Here is a 27,359-nt window from a genome sequence, read left to right as displayed (position 1 = left end):
CGAGGCTTAAATTTATTGAAACCACAGCATCAGGGGCTGATACAGTTTCCTTGAGAAAGGGGCGCACTGTTCATTTTCGCTCGTTTTCACGAGAGTTTTCAATGGTCGTTTGGCAGACTTATGAGATTTTGTGGCACTCATTATCCCTACCCTCTGGATTGGCCTATGCTACTACTTTTTCACAACTCTACAATGTGAATATATTCCGATATTCGGAAACTGAACATGGTATCGTGTGTTATTCAAGGTGTCATTTTGTCAGGTGTAAACAGCCAAATCGCAAATGGCCCCAAATGAAATCTCGACTCCACTTCCAAGACCTCACATTAATGTTCTTCATAACCCGAACGACGTTGTGAAAAGAAAATCAATATTTCTTTTCATGAAATGTGAACAAAGACTGGCTTGTTTTCGTCGATCTAACCACACCTTCGGGCAATTTGAACAACTTAATTCCCTCTGAGAACGTTTGCCTTTAAAGCTCGTAAATATTGCCAAAGACAGCTTTCACAAATCTGGAGTTTTCTTTTTTCTGTCCAGATCCGTGCATTCATACTGTGTACAGTGCTTATATAAAGAGGTGTACTTTGAAATGAAAAAAATATTTAGGTATATTGTATACAACTGTATGGCGTATAACATCAATTTCTTGAAGTCTGAGATAATACACAGGGAACGGATGATAAATGCCTGTATCCACCATTTTCACCATACATGAGGCATGTTTCGTGCACTACAATGCTTTGCTCAATTATTTAGAGTTTAGTCATTTTCAGCTGTGGCTTTGCCGCAAAATCAATTTTAATTTTCTTCCATATGACTGTTTAACACTAAACAGACACGGAAAATGTTATATATTGACTGAAATATTATTTATTATTGTGATAACTCAAAGTGTCACCGGACCATCTGTCCGCATTAACTATCCGACGCCAGTTTGACGTAAAATCCCCCCAGGGGCAGATAACTCCCGTGTTCTTTTGTCTTGTAAAACCATATAAAGTGTACACTTCCGGGTGTCAAAATCTTTACGATATTTGGAGATAAATACACATTTATGAGATGTATTTAAACTGTTTTGAATTTCTTGAACACGAGATCATATTTAGATGTGCTAGATTCTCACAAGCAGCATATGCTAGCCACTTTTTCTGACGATGAATTATTTGACAGCGGGCCTTCGCACAAAGCCGTGTGGGCGGTTTACCGCATTCACCGCAACACAATCATTGAATTACGTTGACAATGGTGGCAATTATAATGAATGAATAAGCCGAGCCCAATTAAAGCAAAGCCCAAGAGAATATCGATCTATCCGAGTCGCGATTTTATCATTTCATAGTATACCGGCAAGAATCCGTAGGTTGCAGCATTGTTAGGATGGGTGCTGGGACGTGCTGATCTTATCTTACTGGAGAAAATGTGAGCATTTATATATATGTTTTATTTAATATTGAGTAATTACTTTTGAGTAGCTTTTGTGCATTGTTGAGTTATGACAATGAAAATGCAAATTCACATCTGCTTTCTGCCATTTTTAACAAAATAGGCAGATGCTAAACTTAATTAATTCCTGTTTTCTCAAGCATGTTCTCTTATGTTTTCTAAGGTGTGTGATTTACATTTTTTCGGTTTGTCGAAAATGTTTTATTAATCATATAAGTCTGTAATAATGACACAGAATTTCATCCCTGTTGGGAGACATAAAGAGAGACACAGATATTGGATACTACTGGATACTGTTCAGTAAAAATGTTTTTCTGACAGGGTTATAAAACTATAGATAAACAGAACAAATATAAGATATAAAGATTGTATTTAGAATGCTGAAGAATGGAGTTTTTATCTGTCACAAATGTTCTGCTATAAAGATCACTTGATTCAGTCATTCTGACAAAGGAATTCTAACGTAGATTGTATTTGTGAAAAATGTTGTATAACAGGGCATAATAACTCAGGGGACAAACAGTTATGTTTGTATGTGATCTTATGGTGTATGAATGAAGATGAGAGTGTGTATGTGAAGGACTGTAATGATTGTATTAATTTTATGTATCATTTTTGTTTAGATTTGTACTTTGTTATATACTTTTTTTATGATGAACCTATACATTGTTTTAATTCTGCTTAATATGTGTTTAGGATGCATATATTTTTTTGTAGTTTGTGTATAAAGCAATTAATTAATTAATGAATTTGATTATGTGAATGAATAATATTTTAATGTTTGATTTTTCATGGTGTAATGAATTGTCATTTATTAAAAAATATTCAATGTATAGCTTATTGTTTTGCACAGGATGGAAACCTTGCATAGTTTGGTGGAAAAACAGGTTTCTGGACAGTGTTATAAAGTGGCTGTTCAGTTTGATGATGGAATAAACAAGTCATTCATCACCTACCAGGACCTCTGCAACACAGCCAATATTGTAAGTTAATGTTAGAAAACAAATTCATTTGTGCATGTACTATATCATTACAAAAATATGATTTGTCAGTAATAAACGTTTAGGATAATTAATGAGTGTATTCGATCAGTTATTACACAGGACCTTGGAAAATTTAGTACCTGCACTGAACAATGGTTGCATTCTGTTACAATCTTTCATTATTTGTGAAAAATAATTATGTAGTGTTCATTTAGTTAAAAAGGAAGGAAAACCAAGTTTTATGGATAGTGGATAGCTTTTTGATTATAATGACTGCAGCATTTCTGTGTATGTAACAGTTCAGTGTAAATACTAATACTGTTACAAGAATGTGAGTAGTACAGTACCTACATTGAAATGTTGCACTCATTGCTCAAAAGAAGTTGACTATCCATAGAACTTGTTTTTCCTTCATTTTCACAACTTCTAAAATGCCTTTCAATGAAGTTAAATATGAGCTTAAACCCTCACTGTAATTTTATTGTATGTACAGTCAAGTCACGTTAATCTGACATCATCCGTTACACAGCAAATTGTTGGATTAACAAGGATGACAGACTAAATAAATGAGACTAAATTATGTTTATTCATTTTGTTGCAAAGAAAAGCATTGGATAAAGCCGATTGTCGGATAAATGAAGGTCGGATTCACGAGACTTGATATAATATATGTATTGACTTTGCTAAGTTTGTCGGAATGGAAAGTACTTTATTATTGATTGTACATGTTGTAGTGTTAGTAAACAAATGCTGGGTGATGAAGTCAACACTACCTCAAATCATCCCTGCTCAATCTTTTGTGAAAATGAACATCATTTATTAAAATGAGATACAGCAAAGATTTTGATAGGACCGACAGAATTTTCGTCTTTTGAGAATCTATTTATCACAAACTGACTGGCAACCAAACACCAGAAGGCAAGAAGGAGATGTAAAATAATAATTTGCATTTATAAAAATAACATTGTTATATTTATCACTGAACAACTTTTCAAAGCTTTCCTGGAACACCCTTCATTATGAAATGACACATCCCTGTCACATTTAAGAATGTAAAATATTTGAATCCACCAAATTCCTGATGACTTCGACTGTGGTGGATCAGTTCACATACCACACCCAAGGCTCAGACATAACCTTTCCTGATCAAATTTCATGTTTGTGTAACTTTCCATGTGAAATAACGTAATATTACATTCCATAATGTACAAATTGCCTATTACATACACAAACTTTCTCAAACCCAAATCAAATTTAAAAAATTGGTTTCAAATATCAAAAATTAATTTTTGTTGTATTTTTGACAACCCTCGTGAACGTTTGTATGGTACCATTATTTAAATTGTATGTATGTTACGACAGCATTATGAATCTTATCATGTCTGATAATGTGGTGTCCTCCTATTATACAGACAAGCAAACCCTCACCCTCAGAGTCAGGCACAGATCACACATATTCAAACTTTTCAGTTATGAATCTTTATAAGACTCACCCTGGTCTACCGTCTAGACTATGGACTGTTCCATTATACCCGTAGGTGTTACCTGAATTAACCTTTTTGTTCAGTGTCTGTCAATTGACTGTCTGTCAAATGGGTGTCTGTCAATTTGGGATAACTGATGGTGCAATTACACATTTCTGTTTTTCTGTTATCATTGATATAATTTCTAAATGTATGCATGTAGTCTTTTAGTATTCTAGTATTGTCACAAACTATATTAATTTATCTTGGCTACAGCAACATATATTTTGATGTTTGCATATATTTGATATTACTTTTACACGAGACTTGTACATTTTGTTATCATCAGTGTGTTCGTATTCTGGTCATGCTAATATGGAGGCGATGTTGTAAGTGAATTACAGGTTTCCAAGTCCTATTGTATTTTGTGAATGAAAATCATTTCATAATTCACATGCAATTAGTAACAGTACAAACATGTTTTTTTAAAGTTCCAATTACAAAAAGGAAAAATATTCAAAATGTTCAAGGAATAAGTTTTTTGAATGTTCCACTTTTATCAAAATAATTCTTGTCCAAAATCAATAATTCAAGATTCATAATTCCAGGTAAAACTGCTTCTCTAAAACAGCATCAGTATGGTACAACACGAACCTCTTTCCAGGAAACCGAAACTATTTAACAAAATAAAGAAGTTGCTGCAAAAACATGTCTTGGACTCATGTTCATCATGTATAAATGCCCTACAAAGAACTGAATATATTTGAAAACATAAAACACATTAATGTAATATTGATGTACTGAAACATTTCCAGGGTATATTTCTACGATTTTTAAGATTGAGCCAGGAAAGTACGTTGAATAAGAACTGATATGGAAAGATTCTCAGTTCTCTGTGCCCATTCATCTGTTATATTCTCTTCCCTGTAGTGACTCAGGGTATTAGGGAGAATGTTTCTTTGTTCAAATCTGCAGCCAGAATGTAAAGTGTGTGAAACAGAGGTAAAATCTCCCCTCTTTTAATCTGTGCATTGTGCCTTGTTGTCAGGTCAGTGAGGTCCTGCGGTCAAGAGGGGTGGACAATGAGACGGTCGGGCTGTGCGTGTCCCCAAGTGTTCACCTACCATCTGTCCTCCTTGGGTGAGTCAGTCCTCCTACAGTGGTCCACAGTGGTAGTGATAACGGGATTAGTAGGAGTCCAATATGTGCTTCATGAATGGTATTGTATCTGGTATGATTGGTGAGAATGTCGAGAGAGGATTTGGTTTGGTTGTTGTTTGTTGAGGCATGGAACAGAATATTATAATGTTTAGAACTTGTTATCAACATTTGATGCATATTATGAGGAAAAATTAGGTTGAATAATTAACCAAAGAGGATAAGAAATTGTTACAAAATAGTATAAGTTTAAAGTGAGTTTTCTATCCCCAAAATGAGTGTACAGAAATGAAACATTTACTGATATTCTCTTACCAAGTCTTTATTTCTCACAAATATAGAACAGTGATATGGTTGAGGGACAGCATTATTCTGCTGACATTTTAGAAAACAAAGATATAATCACATTGTTGATAACCCATTAAAGATTAAAAAATCTCTCCTTAATCCTGGAGATGGCAAATTATGTGTTGTTTTATTTCTGAGTGACATTGAATTTACGAAGTGGAATGGAGAGCTGTAAAATGGGTAAATACTCTACATATTATGCATTCTACCATGACTTCAGTAAATACTTGTGATTGGTTAATCAATGTCATTCAGAGGTATATAATCACCGCTGATTTTCCAACACATTATGTATTTGTTTGAAATTTGAATAATGCAGTTATGGTAGAATGGAGATAAACGTAATGTGTCGGAAAACCAGAGGTATATAACAAAATTATAATAGCTCTAAATTTTGTATTTAAAACCTCATGCTACGCATTCGGTTTTAAATCAAATTTCACGCTAAGCGTCCTGTTTTAGGTCAAATTTAGAGCTATTAGAATTTTGTTATATATACCTCTGATTTTCCAACACAGTATGTTTATCTCCTAAATATCAAGCAATAGTTTTTAAGTGTTCATTATGCATGATGTTCAGTAACAAAATCAACTATTTGTAAGATTCTTTTGCTTCTCAACCAGACAGATTGTTTTGTGACTGACAACACATTCTCACTAAGAAAATGATTAACGTCTCCAGATAAGAATATTAAAGTCATATGTCTCATGATAACTAACAGATGTCATTAGATGTGAAAGTGTAAAGACTGGTGAGATCTTTAGTCGTATATGAAAATTCAGAATTTTTTCAACAACAATACATGGGCTTATTTCCATGAATGTAATTGGAACCTTCAAACAGAATTTCATGCATGCCTCATGCTGTGTTCTTGACATCTGGAATATACTTTGACTCTTCAATTCAAACTTTAACCGCCACCATATAGCTGGAATATTGCTCGAGTGCAGCGTAAAACAAAACTCACTCTCTCACTCCCTCTACAAACTCTGTCATCGGTTAATAACAAGAGCACCCAAAAAGGTTCTACTCTCTTTGTTTAATATATGATCCTTTAGCTTTTGTGTAACCATGGTAACAATGCATAGTTGATGATTAGCTCAATTAGGATAATTGTCTCTGTTTTTTATGCATGCTGTCTAAGCAAAACCAAAAACATGCCACAGCTTTCACTGTTGTCGCAGGAAAAATGAGCTTTTCATGTAATTCTTCAACTTGGGGGTTTGAAAGTATGTGTATTGTAGTGTTGGTGGCATAGTTAAGAGAGCTTTATGGAAATGATAGTAGATTCTGGAAAAAATTCCTCAAAATTAAATATTAGAATGTAGTGCCATTGGCGTAGTGAAATAAATATTTCTAAGTTCATTAAGGCAATTTGTTTTGTTTGTAATGTTTTATTTAGGGTATGACTGTGAGTAAACAAATTATGTAAGTGTAGATTATGCGTCCCCCCGACCTATCATGAATGTTTATTATCAACCATTATTGTCACCCTTGTGAAAATGGGTGAAAATGAAGTGTGCATCCTCCGTTTTCTCAAAAAGCTGTTTCTGATTATTTATGCCAATCTATACAACCCATATTATGGAAATAAAGAGTGTAAATTAATAAAAATGAAATATTCCTGTTGCCTTAAGGGCACACTGAGAAAATGACATTTTCAAAAAGAAGTGAATTGTGACAGTTACGTGAAGCCAGCAGGGGAAGTTCTTCACACAAGTAAAGAGGACAATCCTGACAATGGTAGATATGGCAATGCGTACGTCATCTTTATTCAGGATTACATTGTTTACAGAACTGAATTAGCCTGGTTTGAAGATATATATTTCAAAGGGTGCATTTTTTAATCACTTGACATGTCCGGGATGGAAATAACTTCAAAATTGCTTGTGTACTTTGGTACAGTTGCACGTGTAAAATCACGTCCCCCGATAATTTTTCCACTGTACTGCCCAATTTTCTTGTTGAATTTTTAAGTAAGCAACATATAGGACATTGGAAAGTCAACTTGGCATTGGTAACCGGTAAAGCTTGCTCTACAAATTTGCTTACCCAACAGAAAAAAACACTGGACTAGGATGTTGGGTAATTTTCACCACTGCATATTTACACGAGTGACTTATGTATGTGAAGAAGATTCCATTTCAAATCCCTCACTCTTTGACTCACAGTGATGATTTCCACCTAGTTAGATTCATCGTCTATGTTGCAGGGTTCTGCAGACACCAGCATCATTCTTCCCTTTCGACTCTGATGGAAGGGTGTACCTTCGGCAGGCTCTCCTCCAAGTGGGTGCCAGGTTTCTGCTGGTTGATGTTGATCACTTGCAGGTAATGGTGTCTCTGTTGAACATATGCTTTCCTCAATACTTACATTATGTGAGCAAACAGGAAGCCCTGTTATGTATTGTTCTGAGAGGGAGGGGTTGGGGTGGTGAGAGGGGTAGTCATTTACTTTGTCCATGAAGTTTAAGTGGTGTCATTTGCATTGTACATGCTTTTCCCTCAAAACCATCATCACCGAGCTATTACTTATGAACGGTCCCTTAGCAAGTGTTTTCTTGCTGGGCTTCTGCTAGCTGCCATGGATAGAAGGATCATTCAGTGCCACGTTGTCAGACTGCCTATAATACAGATTCCATCTCACTGCCATTAAATCTGATTATATTATAAATTATGTTAGATAAATCATCTAGTTCAATACAAGCTGGCTGAGATCACAGTCAGTGAAGCTGAGCATTGCTGATGGTATAGAGTGGTCTGATCTACGACAGCTATCAGCACAATCAACTCATGAGAATTTCTTGAGCTTCCCTAATACCCTTGTTGAATCATAAATTATTCCTGGTTGGATAAGATTGTAAATGAATGCCAAATGTGTTTGTTTTATGTAGGTTTGTTTTATATACTGGAAGCATTTACTGTTGTATAGTCTGGTTCATAATTATTGAGAATTTTTCTTCTTACTTTGAGCTATCCTAACACCTCAACTGATTCACTGATACTTAAAACTAAGTAATGGTATAAGGGAGGTTACTCATCTTGGCCTACTGAGTATAGTACAATTAGAGTTACCTCCCCTGAATTTGTAGCAGACGTCATTTTCCTCAGCACTGTCAACAATGTCTGCTGAAGATAAAAGAAGGTTGATTTTTGAGTTGTGTAATCAAGGAATTGATGATGTAAATACACTGGCAGAGAGAACAGGAACTCCCCTTTCTACTGTGTATAGGATTAGGAAGAATTTTAAAGAGGGAAAGGATTTTGGGCACCAGAAAGGAGCAGGGAGACCCAGAAAATTGGACTTCTCAGATCGCGTCCGGCTGGGAATTTTAGCGTCTAAAAAGCAAAGGGCAAGCATCTCCAACATCAGGTATGAAATGATAGAAAGGGGATCAACAGTTGTATCAAAATCTACAGTTAGAAGAAATGTGATTGATCTTGGATGGGAGAAAAAGACTGGAATTCCTTCTCCTCTCATGAAACAAGAACATAAAGACAGGCGTGTTGAGTGGTGTTTGGCACATGAAAACTTTGACTGGGAAAATGTGATTTTTACTGATGAAAGCTCAATATGGGTATATCCCGATAATGTGAAAATATGGACAAAGTCTGCGTCAGCACCGTTGTATCGACGGCATAAATACAGCCCAAAGTTTCATCTATGGGGAGGGATACCCTTATTAGGAACGATCCCGCTGTGTGTGTTTGAGGGAAATCTGACAAGTCAACGCTACACTAACATATTAGATAATTTTCTCCTTCCAAGTGCACATGTGTTTTATGGAAATGACTGGATTTTGCAGCAAGATAATGATCCTAAACACACCGCAAAACATGCCAAGCAGTGGTTTCAGGAGAAAAATGTGACTGCATTACCATTTCCTGCATATAGTCCTGACTTAAATCCCATTGAGAACATTTGGGGGATGATGAAGGAATGTGTGAATCAAAAGGGGTTGACAAAAATTGAAGACATGAAGAGAGAAGTGGTCCGATACTGGGACAGCATAACTCACGAGACACTAACCTCTCTGATAGGAAGTATGCCTACCCGTCTTAGACTGTGCCGTGAAGCTCAAGGAGACTTGATAAAATATTAAATTGTTACCTACACAACATGAAAAGGTCAGTTCACTTTCACAATACATTCAATTTTATCTGATTTGTTCTCGTTTAATAATATGAAATGCTTTAGCTATTCTCAATAATTTTGAACCATACTGTATGTATCCCAAGGAACTGAGAATCATTTTCTCTGCTTACTGATTCCTTGACTAGTCTAGTATGTGAGTAGTGCTAGAGACCATGTAATAGAATGTATCGTATGGTCACTGGTAGTGTCCAATGCAGCACAATGCACATATGGATTGATTATTGTTATGCAGAGACTGGAAGATGTGACCAATACCCTACATGGAGCTGTGGTACCCTGTATGGAGCTGTTTGAGCTTGGCCTTGTTCTCGTATCGCTGCAGGACATCCTGCCACGCCCACATGCCAACTCATTAGCATACTGCATCACCACGTCAGGGACAACTAGTGTTCCGAAGGTGGTCCGCGTCCCGCACAGCTGTATCGTACCCAACATTCAACATCTCAGGTAACTGTACAATGTGCTCTGTGTAATCCCATGTACCATTGCTATACGATGTACATAGAGAATACTTAACAACCTTCTGTGTTATGACATTTTCAATAAACAAGTTAATGATTTATTATCAAATGTGTTAAAGCAAGTTTGATATTAAGTCGGTCATGAGTTTGATAAAAATGGTATTTCAGGGAAGTGAGCTTAGTATTCTGTTTATCACCCTAGAAACATAAAATGATACAAATTTTCTACAGTGTGATGACTCTCAGATTCTATGAGTCAAGCAAGGTCTAATACCATTGTGACAGGGGTATTAGCATTGTGACATCACATCTGTAAGTCATTATGACATCATATGTCCAGTATTACACTACTTTAATATTGCGTAAAAATATTACACTGCAGCATCTTCATGGGTGAGTAGTAATGTGTATTAATCTATTAAAAAAGTAGTACTGTATATATAATCTTGTAGCTATATGATATACTATGTAATAGGATATATAGCGAATAGTAAACGACCTTCTGTGTAATACAATTTTTATTAAATGAGTTAATGATTTGGTATCAAACGAAACGTATAATTGCAAGTAACATTTGGTAGGTAGACACAGAGGTAAGATATCTTATCTCAGTTAGGGTATACAGTGGAGGCTGTCAAAACCAGCATCTGTTCAATCTGACAAGTTGCCAACACTGGCATAAAATCTGTCTTGTCTGTGGCTTGTACATGTATCATTAGCTTTACAATCCGCCACATTGTCTGAACTGGATTATTTCTATAATATGTATGTTCATCACAGGTTTAAAAAGCTTTCAATATGATTCAACTTTAGCTATTATTTTACTACAGGAAAATGTTTGAGCTGAAATCAGAGGACCTTTGTTTTCTTGCATCACCTTTGACCTTTGACCCAAGCATCGTAGAGATCTTTGTGACCTTGACCTCAGGGGCCAGCTTACTTATCACCAACAATGAGGTGAAATCCTCACCAAAGAAGTTGCTGGAGATCCTGTGCCACAGAAACAGTGTGTCAGTGCTGCAGGTAAACCCCATCACGTAGATATGTTGTGGGAGAGGCCTTAGAGTGCTGACAATGTGGTAGTGTCTTTGGATTACGTGTTGTCCATGGGTAGTTGGCATGGGGCATGGGGCATGGGGCATGGGGCATGGGGCTTGGGGCATGGGGCTTGGGGCATGGGGCAGGGTCATGTTCAAGATGACAAGATTGTCAGAACTTGTCTCCAGTACTGGAAACATATTTATCTTACTTCACACATTAATATCATTTCCTTATTGGCTAGGTGACTCTGCTTGTCGTTAGAGGTGGCTAATGGGATTTGGTAGTCAGACTTGCTGACTTGGTTGATACATATTATCAGTTCTCAGTTGTGCAGATCGATGCTCATGCTGTTGATCACTTGATTGTCTGGTTCAGACTCGATTATTTACAGACCGCCACCATATAGCTGGAATATTGCTGAGTGCGGTGTAAAACTTAATCACACTCACTCCTGATTGGCTAAGTGCTCTTCTATTATTTTCAATTTACAGTCGAACTGCCGACAATACTTTATCAGACGATAATGTGCACTTTTTATGTTACGTCACAATGTGTTGACGTCGCTGCGCCATTCCAGTCTGCCCCCTCGTAATCGAACTTTTTAGCATTATGTCACAATGTAACCGACACGATGGATGTTAGTTGCCATCGTCTCGTACAACCTCCCACAGTAAGCTGCTGCGTCGCAACCCACTTCTTGGTTTGCAGTTTCATCACACAGCTAATACGGCATCTTAGAATAGAAATACAGTTTGTTCTACCACCATGTATTGTGTAATAAAGCACACTTGCGCCCTGAACTACTATATCATTAAAGCACTCGGACGCATGTGTCCTCTTGCTTTAGCTATAACAGTTCAGGGCGAAAATGTGCTTTATTACACTATACATGGTGGTAGAACGAACTGTATTTCTTAAATAAAGCACACTTTCGCCCTGAACTATTACAGTTAAAGCACAAGTACGTATTTCTTTTCTAAGATGCCGCATTTAATAATTTCTAAGCCTAATTTCAATTAATCTATGGCAGAAAACAAACGACGGTGTCTGTGACCCAACTTAAGAATCCTTGCACAGGGCTAACTGACGCACTGTTCTTTTGACGTGTCACTCCCCTACGCTAAGACAAACAAGAAAAACATACGATGAACAGTTTGGTGAGGGTTTATGTTCAGGTTAAATATCTTCTCTAGATCAATTAATTACATCTGTGTCTCTCTTAAACTATACAAGGTAAAATGACATGCGACATTCCTCGATTGCATTGTGAGAATGTAAACATTGCAAACATTACCGTGTCTCTGTAAAGTCTTGACTCGAACTACGAAGCATTTTATCCTTCGGAAAACATAAACATAATGTTTCCACCGGTGATGTTAGCTGTGTAATGCAACTGCAAACCAAGAAACAGGGTGCGACGAAGCAGTAAAAGAAGAAGACATAGAAAAAATTGCACTAAAAAATGTGTAACAAAGAAATATTGTACTTTCAACACTTTCTAGGTTTCAGTTCCAAAGCATCAAATCTATTTCCGTACTGCTGTATATGTTAGATTGTAATACATTCTAATTATTCTATATAAATACAACTAATTATCTTTAAAACATAATGGTGTGTACATCAGCTGTATCTTAACAGAAACAATTACATCAGCTTTTGGAGGATAAATTACACTGTGATTTAGCTATGGTTTGACAGCTTTTTACTCTTCAAAGAGCCAGGAAAAAAGTCTAGTGTCCACGAATTCACTGAGCAGAGTAGTGATGATAGCACTTTCAACATTCAACTTTGTCCGTGGAACCTGTCACAATATAAACAAACTCATGATGTATTCCAGATGACACCATCGTTATTGTTGAGGTTTGGCCCATCAGTTTTGAGAACCACACTTCTGAGTCGAGGATCAAGTGTTCGGATCCTGGCACTGGGAGGGGAAAATCTGCCTACCAGGGATATCCTTCGGTCAGCAATGACCCCAGACTGCCCAACCACCTTCTACAATCTGTACGGAGTGACCGAAGTGTCCTGCTGGGCCACATGCTTCCAGTTTACGTCCACATTTCTTGAGTGAGTGTTTCAGTGGCCAGTTTATGTCCTCATACAGTAAACTAGTGTTGGGAATTGGTTGAAATCTCATGATTGATGATTGCATCTTGACTTTTCAGTTAGTATAGTGAGTTTTCTTGGAATTAAATAAGTTTTCAGGCTCTGACAACTTTGGTGATATGTGTCATCGTCAAGTGTTTCAAAGACACAATAATTCCCAGATTGTTTGTGTTCAATTATGAGAAAATGTGATTTATTTCTTGGTTATTTGGTCACTGTGACCATTCTTTGATTGTTTCAGTTAATCTGAACAAAAGTACAGTGACTATGTTTATAACACACATAATCATTTTGAACTGGTAGATATAATGAACTGTTTTTTGGTCGTGACTGCTTATGGTATAGTTTCGTTGAAATGCGTGCGACCTTTGTGTTTGGTATAATCTTAAGTGATTATTGTCAGTTTTCTGTTCAATTTCTGAATTTTATTTGATTTGATAGTTGCACTTTGTCGTAGGTAAACGATGTAAGAGAAATACATAGACATAATTTTGAGTTTCTGTGAGACATAATTTTTAGTTTTTGTGAGTTAAACAAGTGAAGCTGTGTTAGTGCTTCCTAAATACCAGAATGATATCAAAATTAATTCTGTATTAAAGGAAAGGTGAAGGAGGTATTCCACTGGGTTCTGTTCTGGATAGAACAGAGGTGAAAGTCATTGACAATGAAGGTCGTCAGGTGACAAGTGGAGAGGGGAGACTGCAGATAGGTAGGTGCACAGTTTCCTCACAGTATGGATGTTTTTGGTAGATCTATGTGGTCCTGCTGTAGTCCTGGTTCCTTCCTCTTCCACATGGCACCACAAAAATGGTTGGCTTGCTATATTAAATTGTTGTGGCTTTCAGATGGTTTTAAACCGATAAAATTAGCAAATAGCACACTGCTGATATGTAGTGATCACAGGGAGTGTGTTGTCCACAACCTTAAATCATGAAAAGGAACACTTTTTAAGCATAGACAACTTTTTTATTGCAATAGATGCGGCAGTCCATTGTAGATCATAACATTTGCTTTATAACCATCATAGGATCTACACATAAACGTTGCATCGACTGCATTAAAGAAGTTGTTTATGCTTAAAAAGTGTTCCTCTTCGTGATTTATGGTTGTGGACCATAAAAGCAACTTTATCCGTAAAAGGTGTTCCTCTTCAACATACCAGCTTCTAAATATCACTTAACGAGGAAACTTAAATCTTGTCATTGCATAATCCCTGTTTGATGTTTTGTTTTTATTTCTTGCAAAATTTCTGTTGCCTTAGGAACTATTTGAGATGTTTTTACCATAAAATATATATGTCATAAATGAACTAGGCATAAGTCCAGGGACTGACAGAGCATGTTTTCTTACCTTTTGGTAAATTTTTAGTCTATTTAATGAGCAAGTGTTTCATGTTGCAGGCAGCAGTGAGCGTGTATGTCTTTTGAATGAGGAGACGGGAGATGTTATGGAGAGTCTCCCTGTGTGGAGAGAGACAGGGGATATTGTATGTGTCCAGGACGATAGCACCATTGTATATGTTGGTCGTCTTGACGATCAGATCAAGCGGCATGGCAAGAGGTTGAACACATCAGCAATACAACATGTAAGCTACTCTATTTGACTTAAAGGGGTAGTCCACACAGACCCTCGTGTCATTGCGAGGAATAAAGATTTTTTAAAAAAAGATTATATTTTCAGATGACCCCTGACTTGAAACTCTTCACAGTACAATATATCTAGACAAGACTGGACACTTCGGTGTACCCCATCCACCTGCTTTGCCAATCGCTAAGCTACAATCACACGCAATGGATTAAAATTTCATCTAAACATAATCGTGGTTGATTGGCCTATTGATCACGACTCATGACACATACCAGTTCTTTATTGTTATTTCTACAAGTTGATTGACAGCCGATTGTGACCCTCAACTAAACGATCTTGACACAAATGATGGATGATAGCAAGGGGGATAAGGCTGCATAAAGATGGTAGGGACAAAGCAAGCCCTCTCATTGGTCGATGCTTGTTATCGTCCACCATTTGTGTCAAGATTGTTTAGTTGAGGGTCGATGGTACAATGGTAGCGTAGTGATCGGCAAAGCAGGCGGGTGGGTTACACCGGAGTGTCTGGCTCACCTAGATATATTGTACTTTGAAGTGTTTCAAGTTGAGGATTATCTCAAAATTTATTTAAATTGTTTTTTTTTTTAAATCTTTAATCCTCGCAATGACATCAGGGCCTGTGGTAGTCCAATGTTCAGCTCTCAGGGCAAAATGTCCTGGTTCACTTTTCAATATATGTGAAACCTGTTCATAGTGTTCCTTGCTGTAACATTATTGAAGAGTGCTCAGAAGAGTGAGTCACTTCCATGTGACCATAACAAAACTGTAAGCAAAGATAATTTTGCAAATATAGTACAGGTTGTGATTTTGATAATGGTTTCTCTTCTTGTATCAAAAATTTCAATACTTGTGGAGTTATCTTTGTAAAGAAAACAAGAGATTTGAGAGTTCTTAGGGGAGATGGTTGGTTCAGGTAGCTCTACTCCTGCAACCATATTGAACGCAATTTTGTATCACCATGAATTCATAGTTGTTTTATTCTGAATATGAACTTTCATCACAGGCTGTTCAACAGCTACCTGCAATCATGGACAGTAGAGTTCTCTCCCTTGGTGACCGTCTGCTGCTGTTTGTTGTGTCTGAGGCCCCTTGTGAAGACACCCAGCATGTATCACTCAAGACGCAGGTTACATCACATTTACAGGAGATGCTTCCACTTCACTATCAACCAGATCAGGTGATGCTGGTGGACCAGATTCCTCTCACTAAACATGGTGAGTACAACGACGGACACCCACTGCCTCTTTTCACAAAAATTGCTTGCTGAAGAGTAATTCTAACTCCGATAATTTATGGAATTGTGTCAGATGGCACTGAACGCACTTGACTTAACATTGTTGAATATAATTTGTTAGTAGTGTCCGATTTTCTAAATTTCCAAGCTACTTGTGCATACTCTTGAATTTTCTTTGTGCATTTTGAGGACAAGGGCCATGTTGTGAGGTTGTGCAACACACCCATTAACATCAGTTTCTTGCAGTATAATTAACTTAAACAATCTACATCATGTTTAACACTGCAAGGATTTGGTTTCATTCATCAAAAATCTAATCAGACACTTTAGTTTTGCTTTTTGATAACCATTATCACTATTTTGATTTGATATTTGAATACCTATTTAAATTATTTCCACAAAGCAAGAATGTAATTTTGACTCCAACTCAAGCAATTTGGGTTTGACTCCAACTCAAGCAATTTGGGTCTGCTAGAATAAGGCAAAACATGATCGATTGATGCCGAGATAATTAAAAAAAAATTGTTGTTAGTAGACATTGACAAGTTGACAATGGATTTCATGCTGCGAGAGTTAACTGAAATGTGATGTTTTTAACTTGTATGCAGAATCAAATGGAAAATGATTGAATCGACAGTCGGATCATAAAATCGAATCAAATAAAGGTCTGGGTGAATTGTTGTAGCCCTAATCACTTTAGACTTTCTGCTCACACGCTGTCATATACCGTAACTAACCTACTAGCAACCTGGAACTAAATCTAAATCTAACTGATAAAGAAGAAGTTGTTTTCAGTGGGCTTAAAAACTTGGAGGAACATTTGCTGAGACACCCATATCTAGTATAAGTGCTTGATAATAAAGTAAAAAGTCTATGAGTCCCAGCTGTTATTTGTTGTCAGGGAAGACTGATAGCAAGTTGCTGACGAGGATGTGGGAGGACGTTGCTGTCAGGATGTCACCCACACTGCCAACTGATGTCCGACGCTGGTGCGGCAGCCTCTGGCAGGTGGGGAAGCACTACACTGTCCTGCATTGATGGCTAGAATGACTGTTCATCATATTGTTGATAGGAAAAAAAAATATGATTAATGGTTATTAATATGAATTTTGTGCCATCGATAATGTTTTGTTAGTAATCCATGTCTAAATATGTCACTAGCTTGTAATATATTCTTCCATATATTTTCACAGATATTTATCAATAATCAACTGTTTTGATTGCCAGCTGTAATTTCTTGTCAGCGTGGCACAGAACAGAATGTCCAGCTGCTCATGTACCCATCAACAGAGTATTTTAGAGCTAGACTCAAGTATTAAACATGACTTTATGGAGTAAAATGATGGTATGACGGGACAGAATGTGTGAAGCTGTCCATAATCATGATGAGTCTACTTTTCATGAAATATAATAGCTTTTACTATGTGTCTATGTTTATTCATGAAGCCATGTTTAGTTAGTGTTACTCGCCGTAATAAGTACATTGTGTAGAAGCATATTCTCCTTCAGTTTGTTTGAACTTGCATCGAGGTGTAGATCTAACTGTGAATCTTTTTTATTTTTCATGAAATTGTATTGTAAATTTTAGGAAATTTTGTTTTCTGTCCCAAGAAATACAGAATAAGACCTTTTCTGTTTCAAGGACCATCTACCAGGACGATGCAGAGATGTACAGGACACGGATGAGTTTCTGGTTCTGGGTGGGAATTCCCTCCAGGCAGTCCATCTGGTTAACATAGTAGAGGACAAACTTGGTGAACAAAGCACCTTGCTCCTGGACACTCTCCTCAATAAAGCATTCCTTGACTTTGTCCAGCATATCCAACAGATGATGGCAAATGTACCAGACAAAGACGATTCTTCTGTATCTGTAGAGGAGAAGACTGATCATCCTGAAGCTCTACCAGCAACCAGCCAGGGCCAAGATGAAGCAACTGTGTCTGCAGAGGAGCAGAGAGATGATCCCGCAGCTGTTTCAGCAATCCAGAAGAGCCAAGATGAAGCTGCTGTGTCTGTAGAGGAGAAAAGAGATCTTCCAGGAACAGTTCCAGCAACACCTGATCAACCTGCTGTGAGTGAGCCTGTATCAGATGATGTTATGGAAGGTATCCAAGATGGCTCAAATAGCCAGATGAATCTTGAGAGTGAAAACTGTTTGACAGAGCATGTGCTTCATAAATTTACTGGATCTGTTTCTCGAGGCAGTAGATATCAGGGAACAGCTGCTGCCTCCTTGTCAGTTCCGGTTAGGTTACCAATGGCCAGTATAGTCACAGGTCTTACAGATCTGGATTGGATGTCAAACATATCGACTGAGCAGGTATCGAGTCCTACAGACCTCAGTCAGGATCATATGTCAGGTCCTTCAGGAGGAGAAAAGGATGGTGTGTTGATGGATGGGGTAAATTCAAGATGTCCTGGAGGTGATCATGAGTCTGTGTCAATGTCCTTGTGCTGGAAGTATGACACTGAGAAGTGTGTGGATGCTTCTCCTCTGGTAGCAGTCAGCAGGTGAGGCTTTAGATCTTACATGTATTGTACCAATGGGTGGTGGTTCATTTTGCCCTATGCCTGTTCCTTGACGTAGAGAGGAGCGATGGGGTAACCTTGTGGGCAAAGCATTGGCTTATCACGCCGAGGATCCAGGTTCGAATCCCCACATTCCTACATTATGTGAAGCCCATTTCTGGTGTTCTCTGCAGTGATATTGCTGGAATATTGATAAAAGTGGCATGAAACCAAACTCAGTCAGTCAGTCAGCCAGTCCTTCACATAGATGCGTTTTTGGAACTCACTCACTCACTCACTCACTCACTCACTGTTGAATTTATACATGATGAATTATTTTTTGTAAATCTTAAGTATTTTTTGAAGATTCCTGAAATCCTCTTGAATTGTAAAACTGTTAAATGTGATATTTTTTAAAGTTTATTATAATTAAGATACTGTTACCTCAAATATAGTTTAACATCATTGTAATACTGTTTCTGCTTATACCATCATTTTGACTCTGCAAACAGTTCAACAATGTTGTTTAATCTGAAATAAGTCTTCTGTCTAGTATCCTGATTAAACTAATCCTGTGTTATGGCTATTTATAATTGATGAATCATCTAGTTTGAAGAGTAAACTAATTTATTGCTTAAAGAAACACATATTTAACTTTTCACATGCATACTGCTTTGTATTTTTCCAGACTTTAGTGCTTGTGTTTTTTCCAGCACTGGCAGCCATGTTGTGTACATCGGTTCACACTCGTACTTGATGTGTGCTATTGACCTGACAAATGGTTGTGAGTTGTGGCAGACGCGACTCGGTGATCGTGTGGAGTCCTCAGCCTGTCTCAGCCAGTGTGGGCGATGGGTGGTCGTAGGTAGGTGGAGCTTCAGATTTGATTGAATTTCACAAATGATTAAGATCATGATCAGTTTCATTACACTGACATGGGGTATTCAAGAACCCAGAAAAATAGCCCTGTTGAACATACCCCTTTCGTAGCATTATGATTGCTTTGTGAAATGGGGCCCTGGGATCTGGGATCTGTTTTGTCAGGAAAGAAAGCTTACATTAAGAGTTGTCTTCCCTTTTGTTAAAGCCATATTTAATAATACTCTTCCGCCATAATGGCTGCTGTCTCATGGCTATAGTGAGTTACTAGTGACATTTCCAGGGAAGACAAAATGTATACCTGATAGCTTCTATGAAACCTTTTTTCAAAAAGATAGTTGTCACTAGTAGTTGAAGGGTGGTGGCTTAGCCCTTTGGTTAGAGTATCCATTTGTCACACCAAAGACACAGATTCAATAATCTACATAGGTACAATGTGTGCAGCTCATTTCTGGCATCCCTTGCTGTCATATTGCTGAAATATTGCTAAGAGCAACATAAAACTAAAATGACTCTCTCACTGCAGCATGTTGTACTTGTGAATAAGCTTTTACTTCTGAAAAAATATGTTTGGGTTGTCTCTGCATATAGTACAGCTCCAATGGATAGGTGTGGCCATGTCGTATAAGGTGATCAAGAGCCAGTAATTTTATGACTATGAGTTCAAGACCAATTATGCCCCAGTAGACTTTCTAGGTTGCATAGAAATATATCCATTCATGTCTGCATTTCACAGAATAGCAAGCATCCGTGACCTGCATCACTTCAGGCTCTTTTCCCTCATAAGGCCCTGTCATAACTGAGATCGTGCTCAAAATGGCATTAAACCCAAGTCACTCACTTATAGCTCCCTGGACTGACCTTAAAATTTTAACCATTGTGACCTTGTTTCTTCTAGGTTGCTATGACAACTGTATATATGTGCTGTGTGCAGTGTCAGGTGACATCAAGTGGACATATAAAACAGGTGGCTGTGTCAAGAGCTCCCCGACCCTTGACCCCTTGACCTCACATATCATTATTGGCTCGCATGATGGCTGCCTACATTCAGTGGATATCAATGTAAGATTGCAGAACATAAAATAATGTTGCTTATAACATATAACAGTGCTAGAGCCAGGCAAGCACCATTGTGCCATTCACACTAACAAAATTCAATGGCACTTTAATCAGTTCTAGAGTGTACCCACTGGCGCAGCATTTAATATAATCCATGGGTTGTCCATACCATGGGTATCATGAATGGCAAAAGTCTCAACTGCACATATTTTAGTAGTTTAGGTGCCAATTGGCAACACTCAAACAATCCTGGCAGACACACTGATATAACCCAGTCTTGACTAAACATAATACAATCAAACAATTCTTTATTTTCTGTGGACAGTAGAGTCTGTTTCTTGTTTAGGTCTTGTTGTATGGAGAATCATTGTGTGTGATATGATTCTGTTGCAGAGACATAGGTGCGTCTGGAGACAGAGTCTTGATAATGGAAGCGTATTCTCCTCGCCGTGTGTCAGTCGCCATCATCGCCATGTGTATGTTGGCACCCTTGGCTCAAATCTACATGCTGTCAACCCTGTGAGTGTCGATATTCTTCAGCTGACCCTGTGTCTTCCTTTAGTTGACCATACCACACATGACCTTGTTATTCTACACCTAATCCTGTCTTATTCCACCTCTTACCTTATGTTATTCCACATCTGATCCTGTGGTATCCCTCAATTAATCCTGTGTCATTCCACACATAACCTTATGTTATTCCACATCTGATCCTGTGGTATCCCTCAATTAATCCTGTGTCATTCCACACATAACCTTATGTTATTCCACATCTGATCCTGTGGTATCCCTCAATTAATCCTGTGTCATTCCACACATAACCTTATGTTATTCCACATCTGATCCTGTGGTATTCCTCAATTAATCCTGTGTCATTCCACACATAACCTTATGTTACTCCACATCTGATCCTGTGGTATCCCTCAATTAATCCTGTGTCATTCCACACATAACCTTATGTTACTCCACATCTGATACTGTGTTATTCCTCAATTAATCCTGTGTCATTCCACACATAACCTTATGTTATTCCACATCTGATCCTGTGGTATCCCTCAATTAATCCTGTGTCATTCCACACATAACCTTATGTTATTCCACATCTGATCCTGTGGTATCCCTCAATTAATCCTGTGTCATTCCACACATAACCTTATGTTATTCCACATCTGATCCTGTGGTATCCCTCAATTAATCCTGTGTCATTCCACACATAACCTTATGTTATTCCACATCTGATCCTGTGGTATCCCTCAATTAATCCTGTGTCATTCCACACATAACCTTATGTTACTCCACATCTGATCCTGTGGTATCCCTCAATTAATCCTGTGTCATTCCACACATAACCTTATGTTACTCCACATCTGATACTGTGTTATTCCGAACCTAATCCTATGTCAAATCAGGTGAAATCCTATATTATCCGACTCCTGGTCCTTTGTTCTGCCCCATCTGCATTCATGTTATCCACATATGATCTTCTGTTATCCTGCTCCTGACCCAGTGTTATCCTCTATGGTTCCCTGTGTTTACATGCTATCTTAATGTTATGACCAAAATGTCTTAATATCATCACTGCAGGCTGGGAATTGTTTCAATGTATGGCAATTGACGTTTTCATTGATTGTTTTCCTGAACAGGATACAGGTGAAGTGCTGTGGTCCAGGGACACAGCAAAACCCATCTTCTCCTCTCCAGCAGAGAACCATAGTGGTGTTATAGTTGGTTGTGTGGATGGTAGCATATTGTGTTTCAACCATCACGGTGACAAGGTAACAATTGTAAAATATTAATATGCTGAATGTAATACTGATTTTCTAAAGTAAATTCTTTTGAATATAGAAGGAATGTGCAAATATATCTTGTATGTATGATTTCAGTGCAAAATTAGATTTATCGCCCCTTGAATGTAATATGGTTGAATCGCTCAGCCAGAACTTTTGCATCCTTACATTGATACAGTTAACAATTATACCAAATTACATCAAATGCATTGCTAGAAATTACATGTTTGCTTTGAATGTATTGACATTGATGAAGGTTTTTTGTGTCATCACAGACTTGGACTTTCTCCACTGATGGCCCAGTATTTTCATCACCACTTGTCATCACTCCATCCCTGGTCCCTGCTTGTACCTCAAGTGAACCGGAGGACGTGGTGCTGGTTGGATCTCATGACATGCACCTATACTGCCTCACAATGACTGGAAAGAGGCTATGGCGCTGGGCAGCAGACTCAGCCATATACACCACACCATTTGTTTGGCACCAGTTAGCCCAACAGGTGTCAGGTCAGAGGAAGACAAGACTTGCCTCCAGAGAGACATCTTTGGAAGAGGAGCTTCATTATCAGACAGAGCTGTCTAATGGAATAGCTTTCCCCTCAGCAGCACAGCATCTGACTTTCAGCTCAGATTCGAAACTGGCTGATTCTGTAAAACATCTTTTGGTAGATCGATGCAGACTTACTCATGTGTTTTGTAAATGTTCACTTCATAGAGACAAATGTAACGACTGTAAGCCATTGCCACAGGGTTTGTACAGCGTATCAGGGATCAGCTCTGTGGATTGTGTTACATGTTGTTCCTTAAAACACAAAACAGTTCTGAGCACAAATGGAGAACCATGTGTTAAGAAGCAGAGATATCACATTGACAGTGCATCTAACTTGAAAGAAGTCCCAGTGTATGAACACGATTTGTGTCATACCCGTAATCATCAAAAGCTTCTTGAACCAACCTCAAACTCAGAAATGTCATTCATTGCATCATGTCAAAAGCTAGGAATGGACCATTCCTCAATGTTCCATCAACCATTGTCTAACCCATTGTCATCAGCAGCTGGTCCTCAAGGAAAAAGCTCTGAACTGAATCTTTGTCTTGATGATGGACACTCTAAAGACAATAACCAAAACACTTCTCCTACCTCTCAGCAGATATCAGATCAAATTGACCAGCATTTGATATGTCTTCCTAAACGGCAGCTGCCTTCTGACACAATTATCTCAGTGCATAGTGATTCAAAACAGCAGCAGGCCCCGATACAAAACATTCCACATAAATCCAACCCTCCATGTACCGAAGTCCATCCACGTCATTCTCGAGGTTCTCAAGACTCTCCAGATTCCTTGTCAGATATGTCCAAGTCTGGTGCTGTCTTTCCCGCATCTTTATTGGATAAATGTACCAAAAGGACTGCCTCCAGGGTATATTGTGGGTTTGGAGGATACGGATGTGTGTCCCGAGAAAGTGCTACAGCATCCCCAGCAAGACGTCCGCCCAGTATCACGAGGACTGCTGCCAGGGAATGCTGTGGAGGTGAAGGAAGCAGAAGTCTGTCCCAAGAATGTCATACTGCATTTCCAGCAAGATGTCCGCCCAATGGAGGTGTGGTGTATGTGGCCTCCACAAATGGCAACCTGACTGCTCTCTGTGTGACCACTGGACAACAGCTGGACAATACACGTTTACCTGGAGAAGTCTTCTCCTCCCCAGTTGTGGTTGATGGGCGATTGGTTGTTGGTTGCAGGGATAACAATGTTTATTGTTTCACAGTGGGTGACATCTAGAACCAGTCCAACCTGTGTCTGGTGATGTCTGAGTGGTGCCATTCAGGATATCAAGAGTGTGTTGAAAAGCTTTAGAAAAATACATGGTTGTAATAAACTTATATACTACAGGGTGGACAGTCTAGAAAAGTCACAGGATGTGACCACAACAACATACTTTTGATAAATGTTAGAATGTAAAATATATTTAAAGGTCTTGATCTAATTCAATCATTGTACGGGTATATATCATAAATAGCACACTGTGGCAATGGAAGTCAAATAACCCATTTTTCTTGGCTGTGAAATGAAACCACAAAAAAAACAAACCCCCAAAACGGTTATTGCCCGCATCCTGAATTAGATAAATTTGGGTAAGATATAATATATATCTGATAACCATATCACACTACTTGAATTTGACAGTAAATAGTAACTAATGAACAAAATGAAATCCTAGTAACCATGGTAACTGGAACTTGAAGCTGGGTAGCTAACATGAGGTGAATCTGATCTTGTGGATCTGATAAAGCTCATACATAAGGCAGCACTCAATAGTGGGGAATGTGCAATACTGACAGTGGAACACTGCCTGTTATACATGTAATAATACACCATATCAACACTTTACTGCATATCTTTTGAAATAGGGCATTTTTTTGCAAACAGAGTTTTTATTATATTGTTTTTTGTGTTGTATTGAATGTATTTATCTTCAGTTGGAGAGATGGTCTAACTATTGTGTCAGTGTGCTCAAACTATTGGGTTAACACCAACCTTGTGGGTAGGCTGTTAGCACCACAAATGTGTTGGGTTTGACCAAAGAGGAAAATGTCACAGAAAATGTCATACATACATCATTTTGGATTTTCCTCAAACACATACTGCCATTAAATGTCAAAATGGCAGCAGTAAAGTCAAAAGGGCCGAACATCCTAGGACCTTAAACCCTGAGTTTACACAAACAGATAATGAAACCAGTCAATGCTGTTCCAGAGTACTTCTGATGTATTTCAGAAGTAAAAACAACATGAACAGGTGTCGCTGTTGAACCCAGGTTTTTTTTAGATATTTGTTGCCAACCACTATTTTGGTGTAGTCGTTCTCACCTTGGCTAGGTGAGGCTCGTTCCCGGTAGTACAGTGTTAAAAGTGTGCGGTACTGTGCAACCAAGCAACGAGGTTTTAACACCATTTCTTTATATCTGTGATAACGAAGAGACAGGGACTGTTTGACGACATTGCATGACTACTGTGAAGTATCGAAATAACCCACCTTATTTCCTCTAATAAACGTCTTGTAGCTTTTTCTTTGAACGTGGCGTTGGGGTAGCGTAGTAGTTAAGCGTTCGCTCGTCACGTACCACGAAGGCCGGGATTCGAGTCCCTACATGGGAACAACGTGCGAGTCCTATTTCTGGTGTCCCCCACCGTGATGTTATTCTTTGAACAAGTTTGTAACTCTCAAAACGGGAGGCTTTAGCGTGCATGGCTGTAGCATTGCATTATGATCAGGCTGTCGTTATGGAAAGATTATTTGATATTGTTGCAGAAATCCGTTTGAAGATATAGACGGCATTGTAACCGGTGGCATTATGGCAGGTTGTTTCTGTGTATGTAAAGAGACTATAAGGTCCTTTACACCTGACGTCTGTGATTCAATTATTGTGCCTTACCGGTGTGGAATATTGTCAACGTGGATATGTGCGCTTGCGTCTAGTTGTAGTGTATGTTGTATTATGTGTTCATTGCTATCATACTATTAAGAATAAAGATTGGAGATTTAGTTGTGTCTCGTTACCAGTTTTGCTTTTAATAATTCAGCATGCCTCTCATCTTCTTCGAGTCGACCTTTGAAGATCCGGGTCAGAAGCCTAATCGTACGCTTGTCGTAAGAGGCGACTTAAGGCTCGTTGACGTGCTTGACACGCGCCATCGTATCGCAATTTCGCAGACATGCGCATGTTGATTACTGGTTTATCTGGTCCAGATCCGATTATTTACAGACCGCGCCTCCATTTAGCTGGAATATTGCCGAGGGTGGCGTTGAACAACAAACCAATCAACTTCCCCAAGCAGTTTACGAGTCCTTATGGCACGTTAAGAGTTGTGGGTTAGACAACTGACTCAGTGTGCTAAGAATAAGCAAAACTTAAGAAGATAATATTGTCTAAATTTACCATTAAACTATTGAAGATCTTATCTTATCTGCCGTCGTTCCATCTACCTCAACAAGTATATTTAGAATTAACTCCCCTAGTTCCTTCACTTCGTCCGGAAGCTGGGGCAAAGGAAACGAAAAGCGAGTTGATATGTCACGAGTTTGAAATGTTTAATGAAATATATATCACGTAAATAATTATTAAATATGAGGTTGGAAATCGAAGAGAAGAGCCCTGTGAGGAAATAACATGTATGAAGGACACGTGTAAATATCTTCTATATAAGTAATCGGAAGAACATCTTGACATGTGTAGCTAAATGGCATTTGTTCCATCCAATAACGATATTGTTATGGACACAATGCAGCTCTATACAGATATATCAAATATGTCCACGACTTGAAGCGTTCTGTTTCTGACTGTGTTGAACCCGTTAAAGTCTGGGGTAGAATAAGGCAATCCGTGCTTGCCATAAAAGGCGACTATGCGTGTCGTAAGAGCCGACTAACAGGATCGGGCGGACAGGCCCGCTGACTTGGTTGACACGCCATCGGTTCCCAGTTTCGCAAATCGACGCTCTAGCTCTTATTCACTGGATTGTCTTGTCCAGACTCGATTAGTTACAGACCGCCTCCATATAGCTGGAACATTGCTGAGAGCGGCGTAAAACCCAACACACTCGCTCTGATTGTGTGGACAGTATGATGACTGATGACTTGCACCTCATAAACTGATGTTTACATATGTCAGTATAGCGTAGAAATGTTAAGTATATATACCTTTAGCCAAACGGGGGCCAAAAATGAAGTGCTTGAATACATAACCGCAGTACACTATGGTTATAATGCGCATTAGAGCCACACTGCAAAGTGTGTCGTTCCAATCTGTCCAACAACTTCTTTTTTCTTCGCCTTGGCATTTTAACACTGTGGAAACAAAATACCGCCAGATATTATGAGATAGGTCCTAATGTCGGCAGTTCGAATCACGTGAAAGCTAGCAAATCGTTAAGTCGATGTTCGTTACTACCGAACATGCTGTACAAGGTATGGAAATCGGCTGGTCGTCATGGCGAGTCCGAAACGTGAAACCAGGGAAGAGTAGTTACGAATGGACCTACATCAGCAGCGCTTAACATGTGCAATCGACGTGAAATGTTCAAAGCCCGATTAAACCCAACTCAGTCTACTATTTTTTTA

General features: G+C 38.4%; 1 protein-coding gene across 1 annotated transcript; it reads left to right on the top strand.

The window, feature by feature from the left end:
* Positions 1-1,010: 1,010 nt before the first annotated feature.
* On the top strand, positions 1,011-25,701 carry LOC137273993 (beta-alanine-activating enzyme-like). The gene is made up of 17 exons (XM_067806936.1): positions 1,011-1,422; positions 2,300-2,429; positions 4,941-5,032; positions 7,611-7,728; positions 9,786-10,000; positions 10,845-11,037; positions 12,893-13,122; positions 13,761-13,870; positions 14,562-14,746; positions 15,773-15,983; positions 16,905-17,011; positions 17,646-18,514; positions 19,225-19,376; positions 20,289-20,452; positions 20,843-20,968; positions 22,093-22,224; positions 22,512-25,701. Coding segments are annotated over exons 1-17 (4,545 nt in total). The 5' UTR covers positions 1,011-1,420; the 3' UTR covers positions 24,021-25,701.
* Positions 25,702-27,359: the final 1,658 nt, after the last annotated feature.

Source organism: Haliotis asinina, chromosome 2, assembly GCF_037392515.1.
Source record: "Haliotis asinina isolate JCU_RB_2024 chromosome 2, JCU_Hal_asi_v2, whole genome shotgun sequence".
In the NCBI taxonomy this organism is placed as follows: Eukaryota; Metazoa; Mollusca; class Gastropoda; order Lepetellida; family Haliotidae; genus Haliotis; species Haliotis asinina.
This window is presented reverse-complemented; position numbering and strand designations above follow the sequence as displayed.